At 39.9% G+C, this 11,681-nt stretch overlaps 1 protein-coding gene across 1 annotated transcript; it reads left to right on the top strand.

Annotated features, from left to right (window-relative positions):
- The first annotated feature begins 203 nt into the window (after nucleotides 1-203).
- On the top strand, nucleotides 204-11,280 carry LYRM7 (LYR motif containing 7). The gene is made up of 5 exons (XM_089677673.1): nucleotides 204-336; nucleotides 4,437-4,509; nucleotides 4,618-4,688; nucleotides 8,715-8,796; nucleotides 11,046-11,280. The coding sequence occupies exons 1-5, from the start codon at nucleotides 331-333 to the stop codon at nucleotides 11,108-11,110; spliced, it is 297 nt and encodes a 98-aa protein (XP_089533799.1). The 5' UTR covers nucleotides 204-330; the 3' UTR covers nucleotides 11,111-11,280.
- The last annotated feature ends 401 nt before the right edge of the window (nucleotides 11,281-11,681 follow it).

The raw sequence follows: 11,681 nt of genomic DNA, 5'->3' as shown, positions 1-11,681 counted from the left end.
CTTGGGCACATTTTCCAACTTAGAAAGTAGAACTTGTTCTAATCCTTTCTTCGGATACAGTACACTTTGTAATTAATAAACAACACGCTCTCTGCATATTCTCTGTATAAGTATGTGAGGAACAATGTGCCTAGTGGAGAAAGGAAAGGCAAAGGGATAGAAAACCGAGGGCGCCTGCCCGATTTAATCATGGCCTGAAAAGCTTCTGCCACGTGGGCGTGTCCAGGAATTACGGAGGTGTGGCTGCAGGACATTCAATGATTGGACAGACTCACCCTATGTTGATGATATGTGACCCTTGCTAGGAATGAACAAGGATTGGAAGGCAATATGAAGGTGAGTGGTGTGTGTATAGTGGACAGGTCGGCGATGGAGGAGGTATTCTGCTGGTTTAAAGTGTAAGTACAGGCAGAATCTTTATTTTAGCTTTAGATCAGGTAGTACAGGGAGAAACCATCTCTTTGCTTCTATTTTGCTGTGTGCACCCCACTGGGCAGCTTTCATTTCACTTCCTGTTCCAGAGACACAACAGGAAGTGAGAGGTATTGCCATGTTAGTTGTCACCGGGACAGGTGCTTCGTTTGGAAGTGTTAACCCTCTATCTTGTTTCATGTGACAACCTTTGAGGATGGTCTCTCACTTTCCCTCCCAGTGATAAAGGTCTCCAGGACAAACCAAAGGGGCATAAAGATCAATAAATGTGTAATGGGGGTCTGGTCCTTCTCGGCCCTAACCAACACTGCAGAAAATTGTTTTGTCCATACAATTTAAAAGGATAAATTCACCTTTTTAGTAAAAAATAAATACACATTTTTTTTTTTGCAGGTAAAACAAAAGTACATTTATTTTTGTTTGTTGCAGGAGCCTGTAAAGCATTGCACCAGCGATCAGCATCACTGGTGCCATGCAGGTGTCCTGCAGAACTGTCCGTATATCTGCTTGCCTATATGGGAGCAAGTAGGTATACTGACCGGAAAAATCGATGACCTATCGCGGCGCTCCTTCATTGAGAACTACAAACTGACAGCTGCATTGTTGACTTCACTTTCTACAAATTCTGTTTGCCTGGCTATCATTCTGAGCTTTTGCCTTCAACACTTTGAACACTCTAACACAAAAATGTCTCTTATTTGCTGTCTTTTGAAAGTACTGTATGATATCTGCTCAACAAGTGCAAAAAAAAGCTGTTCATTGAGCCAGAAATCTTGTGCCTTGTAAACCGTAGGTGGCCTACGGGTGTGCACTTTGAAGGACAGGACGTTTTCTCTGCACTGCACAATGACTTCTAACCTATTGGGGAACCTTGCCTGCCCTGAAATCCAAATCATTGACACAAGATATGTTTTCAGGTCCTAAATTCTCTGCCTGGATGTTTGTTGTTGAGTGAATGAGAAATGTTTAAAGTATTCTAGCCTACGCCAACGTATCCTAAAAATGCCCCCCCCCCCCCAACACCTATGATGACTAACCTATAAAAGAAAGATGTATATACGTACCTATTTTCACAAATAAGCTGTTACCAGAGTTTAGATGTAGCAGGGTTTAGCGCTGGTTCACTTAAAGTAGTAAGATTTCAAAGCTGCTGGTCAGCGCAATTTCATGCACGGCTTGCCTGACATCTATGCAACTTCATGCACAGATTTCTATGCAAATCACACATGAAATCGCCAAAAATAGTGCAGGAACCTTTTTTCAAAATCAGTGCCGCACCTCAAAGTCGGAGTCGCACCGATTTGAACAGTTCCATTAATTGTCAAATCACATTGGTGTGAATGGAGGCTTAGATGCAATAAAATTCCCCTTTCCTGAATGCTGAAGAATCACATTCAGGAGGCAGGAAAAACACTTGGCACAGCAAAAACACGTCTAAACATGCATTCATGTATAAATACATCAGTGGTTCATATAGGGAACTCGGTGTAGAGCTATTCACTCTGAGGTCATCACAGAGGACAAGTGGCACTCTTTATGTCTGGAGGAAAAGAAATGTAATCTCCAAATACAGAAAGGTTTCTTCACAGTGAGAGCTGTGAAAATGTGGAATAGACTCCCTCAAGACTTGCTTCTGGCCAGCTCAGTGGATTGCTTCAAAAAAGGCCTGGATTCTTTCTTAGATACACAGAATATAACTGGATACTAACATTTATAGGTAAAGTTGATCCAGGGAATATCCAATTGCCTCTCGGGGGATCAGGAAGGAATTATTTTCCCAGCAGGAGCAAATTGGATCATGCTTTGCTGGGTTTTTTTGCCTTCCTCTGGATCAACTGTGGGTATAGGATTATAACTTTTTTTTTTTTTTCTATGTTTGAACTAAATGGACTTTTGTCTTTATTCATCCAGACTAACTATGTAATGCTAGGCGCATTTAGGGCTTGAGCGTTACTTCATATTAGTGGCCAGAATAAATTATTCTGACCAATGAAATGAAGTAACGCCCAAGCTCTTGACGCCGCTAAAGGTAGTAAAACACAGTACACATATTTACCAGCGTCAAGTATTTTTCTTCTGCCAGGACATTAGGCATCTGGGGAATTGTGTCCATGAACCCTAACCGTTAGCCGCCTGGCCTATAGCCATTTGGCGGCCGCAAAAATGCTCTAGCTTTCCGGGTGCACGCCATTTGGCATCCTCCCGCACATGCGCAGTTCGCGCGGTTGCAGAGCTGCGCATCGGCGCGATCTGTCTTCGGCCGTGTACCTCGGACACGGCCGATGACAGATCAGAGTACCGGCCCCCGTTGCCGGTACCATGTGACCTGCTGTTACCAATCACAGCAGGTCACATGACAGTTGTATACAATGGATGGCTTCATTCATGCCATCCATTGTATACTAGTGCCTAGCTGTGAATGGTCACAGCAGGTCACATGCACATGTCATGTGATTAGCTGTGGCCAAATCACAGCTAAGCACAAAAAAAAAAAAAAAAACCTGAATGAATCGATGTCATTCAGGTAAATGTTTGCTTATAGCAAAGTAATTCTTTGCTATAAGCAAATTGTGTAAAAAAAAAAAAAAAAAAAAAAAAAATACTGATCACTTCCCCAAAGTAGTACAATGTTATTATGGTAACATTGTACTACTTTGGTCATAGTAAAATATGAAAAAAAAATCTTTAAAAAAATGTAATAAAGAATTAAAATTAATAAAAAAATAAAAAAAAATATATATTTTTTTTTTTCACACTGTCACCAGTCAGTGTCCCTGTTCACCACCATGCCAGTTATATGATGACGCTGTACTGCTACTGCACTGGTGACAGTATGTAAAAAAAAAAAATAGTGAAAGTAATTTTTTTAATTTTTTCATTTTCCGAAAAATTATGACAAAAAAAATACAACTTCAAAAAACTCGCCATTCCTCTTATGAAGTACGTCGGACTGTCTACTCTGCAAAAAGTAGTCATTTGGGGATATCTGTACTATTCTGACATTCTTGGACCTCAAGAAATTAGATTGGCTGTCAGTACTTCAGGATTGATCAATTTTCAGACTATACCATAGTTTGTGAACTCTATAACTTTCCTACAAACTAAAAAATACATCCTAATTTGGGTTATTTTCACCAAAGACATGTAGTAGAATACATCTTGGCCTAAATTTATGAAGAACAATTATTTATTTGTAAACTTTTATAACAGAGAAAAACGTGTTTTGTTTTTTTTTCAAAAGTTTTGGTCTTTTTTTGTTAATTTAGCAAAAAATAAAAACCTCAGCAGTGATTAAATACCACTAAAAGAAAGCTCTAGTTGTGTGAAGAAAATGATAAAATTTTCGTTTGGGTACAATGTTGTATGACCGCGCAATTGTCATTCAAAGTGTGAGAGCGCTGAAACGTGAAAAATGGCCTGGGCAGGAAGGTGTAGAATTGCCCGGTATTGAAATGGTTAAACTATAATTCAAATCCTTCAAATCATTCAAAATCATACAAAAATATTTCACAAACCAATGTCAGAAGCAAAATACAGACATCTGTGTACACTGACTCTTATGCATGATTCAGTTAATCTGCCAGGGGGTGGCCATAAATTGAGAACAGCTCGGGCCCACCTTAAAATTAATTCATTGCTGTATGCAAGGTGAGTGTTGCTTTCTAATCCAATGATTAAATTGCTTTTGTTTATTATTTACTGTATTAGTCTTTCCCACTCTGACACACATCCAGGTCTGGCTAGCATTAGCATGAAACCTACCATTCCCTGACTTGAATAGTTTCTTTTGATAACCCCTATACTAAGCCCTAACACTTTTTTTTTTTTTTTTTTATGTTCTTACTTTTGCTATTGCTAAATAGATACCTGTGCGAAAGAACATTTATCTTACATTGTTGTCCAATGGAGATATTTGAAGCCTATGGCTGATTTTACCTGAAATACCAGTTTGGTTAGACATTTACTGTAATATATTGTGTTTTTATTTTGCTGTGTACTTGTAGGCTCTGAGGCTTTTCAAAGCATTGCATAGAACTAGACAACAAGTTTTCCAGAATGACACTAGAGCATTAGACGGTAAGTAAATTAAATATATGAACAATTCAGCTACAGTGTTTGTATGCTAATTGGTATATGACTGTTTTCTAGCATATCTATAAGTAGTCTAATTTGTCTTTACTTCAGCTGCAAGGCAAAGGATCAACGCAGAGTTTCGGAAAAACAAAAACGTGACTTCTCCTGAAAAAATAGCAGAGGTAGGGAAGATATTGGCAAGGATGTATATGCAGTCCATGGATTCTTAAAGAGAACTTTTTCTTCACGTAGGGCAAAGCAATGGGTCCTGAAAGTCTTTTTTCATTTAATTTGAAAATAATTTTGCCATTCTACATAGTGTGTATTCTATGTGGAACAAATTACAGAATCAAATTTCTACTTCTATCTACTGTAACATCAGCTTCTTTAAGACTAGCACTGGTCAAACATATATTTTTTTATTTTGCTTATAGCATAAATAGAAAATAAAATAACTTGGTATGCAATTGTACATCAATACTGTCCAAGCAAGCCATTGTTTGTTCCCCAAAAATTGTTCTATGTACCCTATACTGCCAAAAGTATTGGGACGCCTGCCTTTACACACACATGAACTTTAATGGCATCCCAGTCTTAGTCCTTAGGGTTTAATATTGAGTTGGCCCACCCTTTGCAGCTACAGTTGCAAGAAAAAGTATGTGAACCCCTTGGGATTACGTGGAGTTTTGCAATAATTGGACATAAAATGTGCTCTGAACGTCATCTAAGTCACAATAGAATAACACAGTCTGCTGAACATAATACTACACAAACATTAGATGTTGCCATGGTTTAATTGCACATAACATGTAAACATTCACAGTGCAGGGAGGAAAATGTATGTGAGGCCCTAGCTTAATGACTTCTCCCAGAGCTAATTGGAGCCAGGAGTGAGCCAACCTTGACTCCAATCAGTGTGATGATATTGGATGTGTTGCTGACAGCTGTCCTGCCCTTAAAAAACACACACCTGTTTTGGGTTTACTGGTTTCAAGAAGCACTGTCTGATGTGAACCATGCCTCGCAGAAAAGAGCTCTCAGAAGACCTACGATCAAGAATTGTTGACTTGTATGAAGCTGGAAAGGGTTACAAAAGTATCTCCAAAAGCCTTGATGTTCATGTGTCCACAGTAAGACAGACTGTCTACAAATGGAGAAAGTTTAGCACTGTTGCTACTCTCCCTAGGCGTGGTCGTCCTGTAAAAATGACTGCAAGAGCACAGCGCAGAACGCTGCATGAGGTAAAGAAGAATCCCAGAGTGTCAGCTAAAGACCTACAGAAATCTCTGGCACATGCTAACATTTTTGTTGACACATCTACAATAAGGAAAACATTAAACAAGAATGGAGTACATGGGAGGACACCACGGAGGAAGCTATTGCTGTCCAAAAAGAATATTGCAGCACGTTTGAAGTTTGCAAAAGAGCACCTGGATGTTCCACAGCACTACTGGCAAAATATACTGTGGACAGATGAAACCAAGATTGAGTTGTTTGGGAAGAACACACAATACTATGTGTGGAGAAAAAAAAGGCACAGCACACCAACATCAAAACCGCATCCCCACTGTAAAACATGGCAGAGGGAGCATCATGGTTTGGGGCTGCTTTGCTGCCTCAGGGCCTGGACGGATTGTTGTCATTGATGGGAAAATGAATTCCAGAGTTTATCAAGACATTTTGCAGGAAAACGTACGACCATCTGTCCGCCAACTGAAGCTCCGCAGAGGATGGGTGATGCAACAGGACAATGACCCAAAGCATATAAGTAATTCAACAAAACAATGGCTGCAACAGCACAGAATACGCCTTCTGGAGTGGCCCAGTCAGAGTCCTGACCTCAACCCGATTGAAATGCTGTGGCATGACCTTAAGAGAGCGATTCACACCAGACATCCCAAGAATATTGCTACACTGAAACAGTTTTGTGAAGAGGAGTGCTCCAAAATTACTCCAGATCGTTGTGCAGGTCTGATCTGCAACTACAGGAAACGTTTGGTTGAGGTTATTGCTGCCAAAGGAGGGTAAACCAGTTATTAAGTCCAAAGGTTCACATAATTTTTCCTCCCTGCGCTGTGAATGTTTACATGTTATGTGCAATTAAACCATGGCAACATCTAACGTTTGTGTAGTATTATGTTCAGCAGACTGTGTTCTTCTATTGTTGTGACTTAGATGATGTTCAGAGCACATTTTATGCCAAATTCATGCAAAACTTCACGTAATCCCAAGGGGTTCACATACTTTTTCTTGCACCTGTATAACAGCTTCTTCAACTCTTCTGGGAAGGCTGTCCACAAGGTTTAGGAGTGTGTCTAAAGGAATGTTTGACCATTATTCTAGAAGAGCATTTGTGAGGTCAGGCACTGATGTCGGATGAGAAGGCCTGGTTCGCAGTCTCCGTTCTAATTCATCCCAAAGGTGTTCTGTCGGGTTGCGGTCAAGACTATGTGCAGGCCAATCAAGTTCATCCATCCCAAACTCATCCATGTCTTTATGGGCCTTGCTTTGTGCACTGATGCGCAGTCATGTTGGAACAAGAAAGGGCCATCCCCAAACTGTTCCCACACAGTTGAGAGCATAAAATTGTCCAAAATGTCTTGGTATGCTGACCCCTTCACTGGAACTAAGGGGCCAAGCCCAAACCCTGAAAAACAATCCCACACCAGAATCCCCCCTCTACCAAACTTTACACTTGACACAGTGCAGTCAGGCAATTACTGTTCTCCTGGCAACTGCCAAACCCAGACAAGTCCATCAGATTGCCAGACAGAGAAGCATGATTCGTCACTCCAGAGAACATGTCCACAGCTGTAAAGTCCAGTAGCAGCATGCTTTACACCACTGCATCCTCCGCTTTGTATTGCACTTGGGGATGTAAGGCTTGGATGCAGCTGCTCGGTCATAGAAACCCATTCCATGAAGCTCTCTATGCACTGTTGTGCTAATCTGAAGGCCACAAGAAGTTTGGAGGTCTTTAGCTATTGACTCTGCAGACAATTGGTGACTTTTGCATACTGTGCTGTTCAGCATGCACTGACCCCGCTCTGTCATTGTACATGGCCTACCACTTCGTGGCTGAGTTTCTGTTGTTTCCAGTTGCTTCCACTTTGTTGTTATACCACCAACAGTTGACCATGGAATATTTAGTAGCAAGGAAATGTCAGGGATGGGCTTATTACACAGGTGGCAACTTATCATGGTACCATGCTTGAATTACCTGAGCTCCTGAGAGCGATCCATTCTTTCACAAATGTTTGTATAAGCAGTCTGCGTGCCTAGGTGCTTGATTTTATACACCTGTGGCCATGGAGGTGATTGGAACACCTGAATCCAATGATTTGGAGGGTGTCCCAATACTTTTGGAAATATAGTGTATGTATTTGCAGCCATTGTTGAATTAATAGGCCCATAGCCATTTTGCTAAGATTGCTGTCCATTAGGAGTTTACAGGTGTGAATACCCACTTAGAAAAAGGCAAACCATTGTTTATCTTTCTCCTAGGTATGGGAGCATAGCGTCATATTAACGTTCATGATTCACATGGGAATACTGTACACTTATGCAAAGGGCCGTCTGAACCCGCATGGAAGTCACAGGTGTTCCATGCAGCCACTTGCAGACAGTCTGTGCTAATCAATGCCAAGCGGATAGGTGCACGGGTTTCCAATCCCCAAATGTACATCTGTGAGGGGCAATGCATGGATCAGAACACAGACAGACTGAATTTTGATCCATGCAATGGCCCTGCATGAATGTGCACTCGGGTGTGTTTGGAAATGCGTGCAGCTGTCAGCCTGTCTTTCTTTTGAATACCTGTGCCTCCCATGCAGGTAGACAGCCTTTTGCATGGGTGTACGAAACAGTACACTTGTGTGAGTGAGACCTTACAAGCATGAAGTACATATAAGCAAATTTTAGTGGTACATTTTGCAGATAAAAAATACATGCAAAATGCATATCTATGTAAGATTTTATGTGATTCTTTTAATTTTCCATTATAAACACAGTTATTGTTTGAATGTTCCTTTTTTGACATATATTACCTTATATTTCTGTATACTGTGAATCTTCTCTCTCATCATGTGTAACCGTAACCATTATTATTTTTATGTCATTACTCAAAACATCTATAGAAAAAAAAAATCACAGAACTTTATCTAGTATAGAGGTTTTGATTGAATGTTGTCTTGTGTTGTATTTTATAGCTAATGAAAATAGGACAAGATGTTGAAATTCTTCTCCGAACAACTGTTATTCAAGGTGTTCACGGTGATTCAGATCGAATAGGTAAGAACAGGAAAACTAGTCACTTTTTTCCACATTGCAGACAGGAGTCTGTGGGCTTAGACTCTTAATATTCAGAAGAATATATTAGAGAGCATAGGAACAGAGGATGAGGCAAAGGGCCAGAGTGCGGAAAGAGAACAGAGGGAACAATGATCAATGAGAGGTGGCACAGTTGTTAAAGAATATGTAAACCCAAATTTTCATTTACCTGATCTGTGCCTGTTGTACCATGTACTTGTATGAAAAAGTATCCTGTTCTCTTTGTAATGCTTCCTTTTGTGTGAAACCCCTGGTGTTTCTGCCAGTTTCTCTGCTTTCCTATTAAAAACTGACCACACTAGGCGTGAGAGCACAGCATGGTCCGTTGTCTAGCTGTGCTGGGAGCTAATACAATGATCAGGCTTGTGCTAACACGCTCCCCCCGCACAGCCATTCACTGGGAAGATGGGTGTCCCGCTGTTCCTCCTCCCCCAGCTCCTGCAGCTGAGAACAGAGGATATTTGATCACTTATAAAGAAGGGGGACAAATGTATTTATAATGTGTGTTATATTTATTATGGTTCACTGAAATTTCGGTGGCCAAAGGTTTTTGGTCAAAAGCCCCCCAGTGTTCAAAGCACACATGGGAGGTGTTGCTACTAACATCAGAGCAAGAGCAATAATTCTAGCACCTCCTCTGTAACTTTTAAACTGGCAACCTGTATAAATTTTTAAAGCGTCACCAACAGAGATTTTTAATTATCGTAGTTTGGCGCCATTCCACGAGCGTGCGCAATTTTAAAGCATGACATATTTAGTATCTATTTACTCGGTGTAACATCATATTTAAAAAAAAAAATTGGGATCTATATCGTGTGGGTTTTTTTTTTTTTTTTAATCATTAAAATGTATTTCTTTCCCAAAAAATTGCTGTGAAAAGTATATTCATTTTTAAAAACTATCCATTTTGGTTTTCAGCCAAGTGCATCCAGAATTTTTGGTTTCTGCACCAGAAATTCAGTTTCGGTGCTTCAGTAACAGACACACACAGACACACAGACACACACACAGAGACACACACACACCGCTGTCACAATTTGGAAAAAGCTTGGCCGTGCAGGGCTCCGCATACATAGCCGCAGCATTCATTCACAGTTTCTTTTGGATGACTCCGCTCCTCTTCCTCTTTCAGTTGGGGTACCCCAAGGTTCTGTTCTTGGGCCTCTCCTTTTCTCTCTCTATACCTCCTCCCTGGCTCCCTGGGCAAATTGATAACCTCCCATGGCTTCCAATACCACCTCTATGCTGATGACACCCAGATCTATATCTCCACTCCCCAGCTCACCCCCTCAAGCTTCCCACGTATCACAAATCTACTAAGTGACATATCAGCATAGATGTCACATCACTACCTTAAACTCAATCTTTCAAAAACTGAGCTTGTAATATTTCCTCCTCCTCGATCCCCCACTCACCACTTTACGATTAAGATCAACAGCACTACCATTGGTCCTTCCCCTCATGCCAGGGCTCTAGGTGTAATCCTAGACTCTGACCTCTCCTTTGGGCCCCACATCAACTCACTGGCTAAATCCTGCCGCCTCAACCTCCAGAACATTTCCAAAATCCGCCCCTTCCTGACCAATGACACCACAAAACAACTTATCCACGTCTGCCTGCATCTGATTTCATGTTTGTTTTATACAATGTAATCTGGTTGCAGGGCTTTTCTAAGATTGGTGCAGTTTGAGCCTATTCAAAATAATTGGGTTCAGATTGCACCTCACTAAATGCAGTGTGCTTCCTGTGTGATCTATATGCAATTCATAGTGTGAACCTAGGCTAATAACCTAGTGTTACACTTGCACATTAATTGGCATCCATGTAATTAACATATAAAATTAGATCTGATGCTAGGTCTTCTTTTACCTAATGGATTAACTATTGGGATGGTTTTGGCAACAACAGTAATAGATGTTTGTTTTTAAAAATGAGAATTTTTAACAATATGAGAGGATAAAAAAGTTACTAGCAATATAGAAATTAAAGAAAAAAGCAAGACAAAAGAATGACAAAAATGTTAAATAGCCTTAGAAATCCCAGGCAAGCAGCTATTCATTTTAGCTTATAGCCTGCAAAAACTATTGTTAAAAACTACAAATTACAACTAATGAAGAGTGTATTAGTTTTAAAGAGAAACTATAGTGGTTTTCGATTTAATTTTTATTGACTGTTTAAAAATGGATATTTTCTTTTCTTTACATTTTTAGTTCTGCGGCCACGATATGATGTCCTTCTAGACAATGTACCATATTGTGATACACCAAAGAAATAGTTATCCTGCTGCTTTTAAAGGCTTCAAGATATCTTTATTAAGCTCCTTGCTCTTTTATTTCAGTGTTTTTTGGGGGGTTTTTTAGACAGTTATTGTCATTTTAAGGATGCTTCTTATGCACCATTTGCCTGTAAAATGATAGTATTTTGTGATTAAATTATTTTTCTTCATGTGTTTTTGTCTTTTTTGTCTTTTTTTTTTTTTTTTGTATGTTACTTTAAGTCCACTTGCCTGAAAAAAAATCTTGAAAAAAAGTAATAAAAAATGAAAAATAATAAAAAAAATTAAAACAATATTATTATTTTTTTTCATACTGTCACCAATCAGTGTCCCTGATCACCGCCAAAATCTAGTGCAGCTGTACATGGTAACCAATCGGCTTCTAACTTCTTGTTCAATTAAGCTTTGACAAAAAAAACCCTGGAAGCTTATTGGTTCCTATGCAGAGCTGCACCAGATTTTAAATTCTCTAGGTCTAGTAAATCAACCCCTTTGTGTTTTTTTCAGTGCTAAAAAATGTAGTCTGTAGGTCGCAATGCCCTTGTGGCTTGCAATATACTGGACTCACTAC

The sequence above is a fragment of the Staurois parvus genome, unplaced genomic scaffold (genome assembly GCF_062004578.1).
Source record: "Staurois parvus isolate SC_StPar_1 unplaced genomic scaffold, SC_StPar_1.0 ptg000014l, whole genome shotgun sequence".
Classification (NCBI taxonomy): Eukaryota; Metazoa; Chordata; class Amphibia; order Anura; family Ranidae; genus Staurois; species Staurois parvus.
The sequence above is the reverse complement of the archived record's forward strand: the minus strand, read 5'-3'. Positions and strand labels throughout refer to the sequence as shown.

What these genes read in the sequence shown, in the direction of transcription:
- LYRM7 (XM_089677673.1), top strand. An exon ending in CTCCTGAAAAAATAGCAGAG is followed by an intron (nt 4,689 to 8,714) that starts GTAGGGAAGATA and finishes TGTATTTTATAG; the next exon opens with CTAATGAAAATAGGACAAGA. An exon ending in CGGTGATTCAGATCGAATAG is followed by an intron (nt 8,797 to 11,045) that starts GTAAGAACAGGA and finishes TTACATTTTTAG; the next exon opens with TTCTGCGGCCACGATATGAT.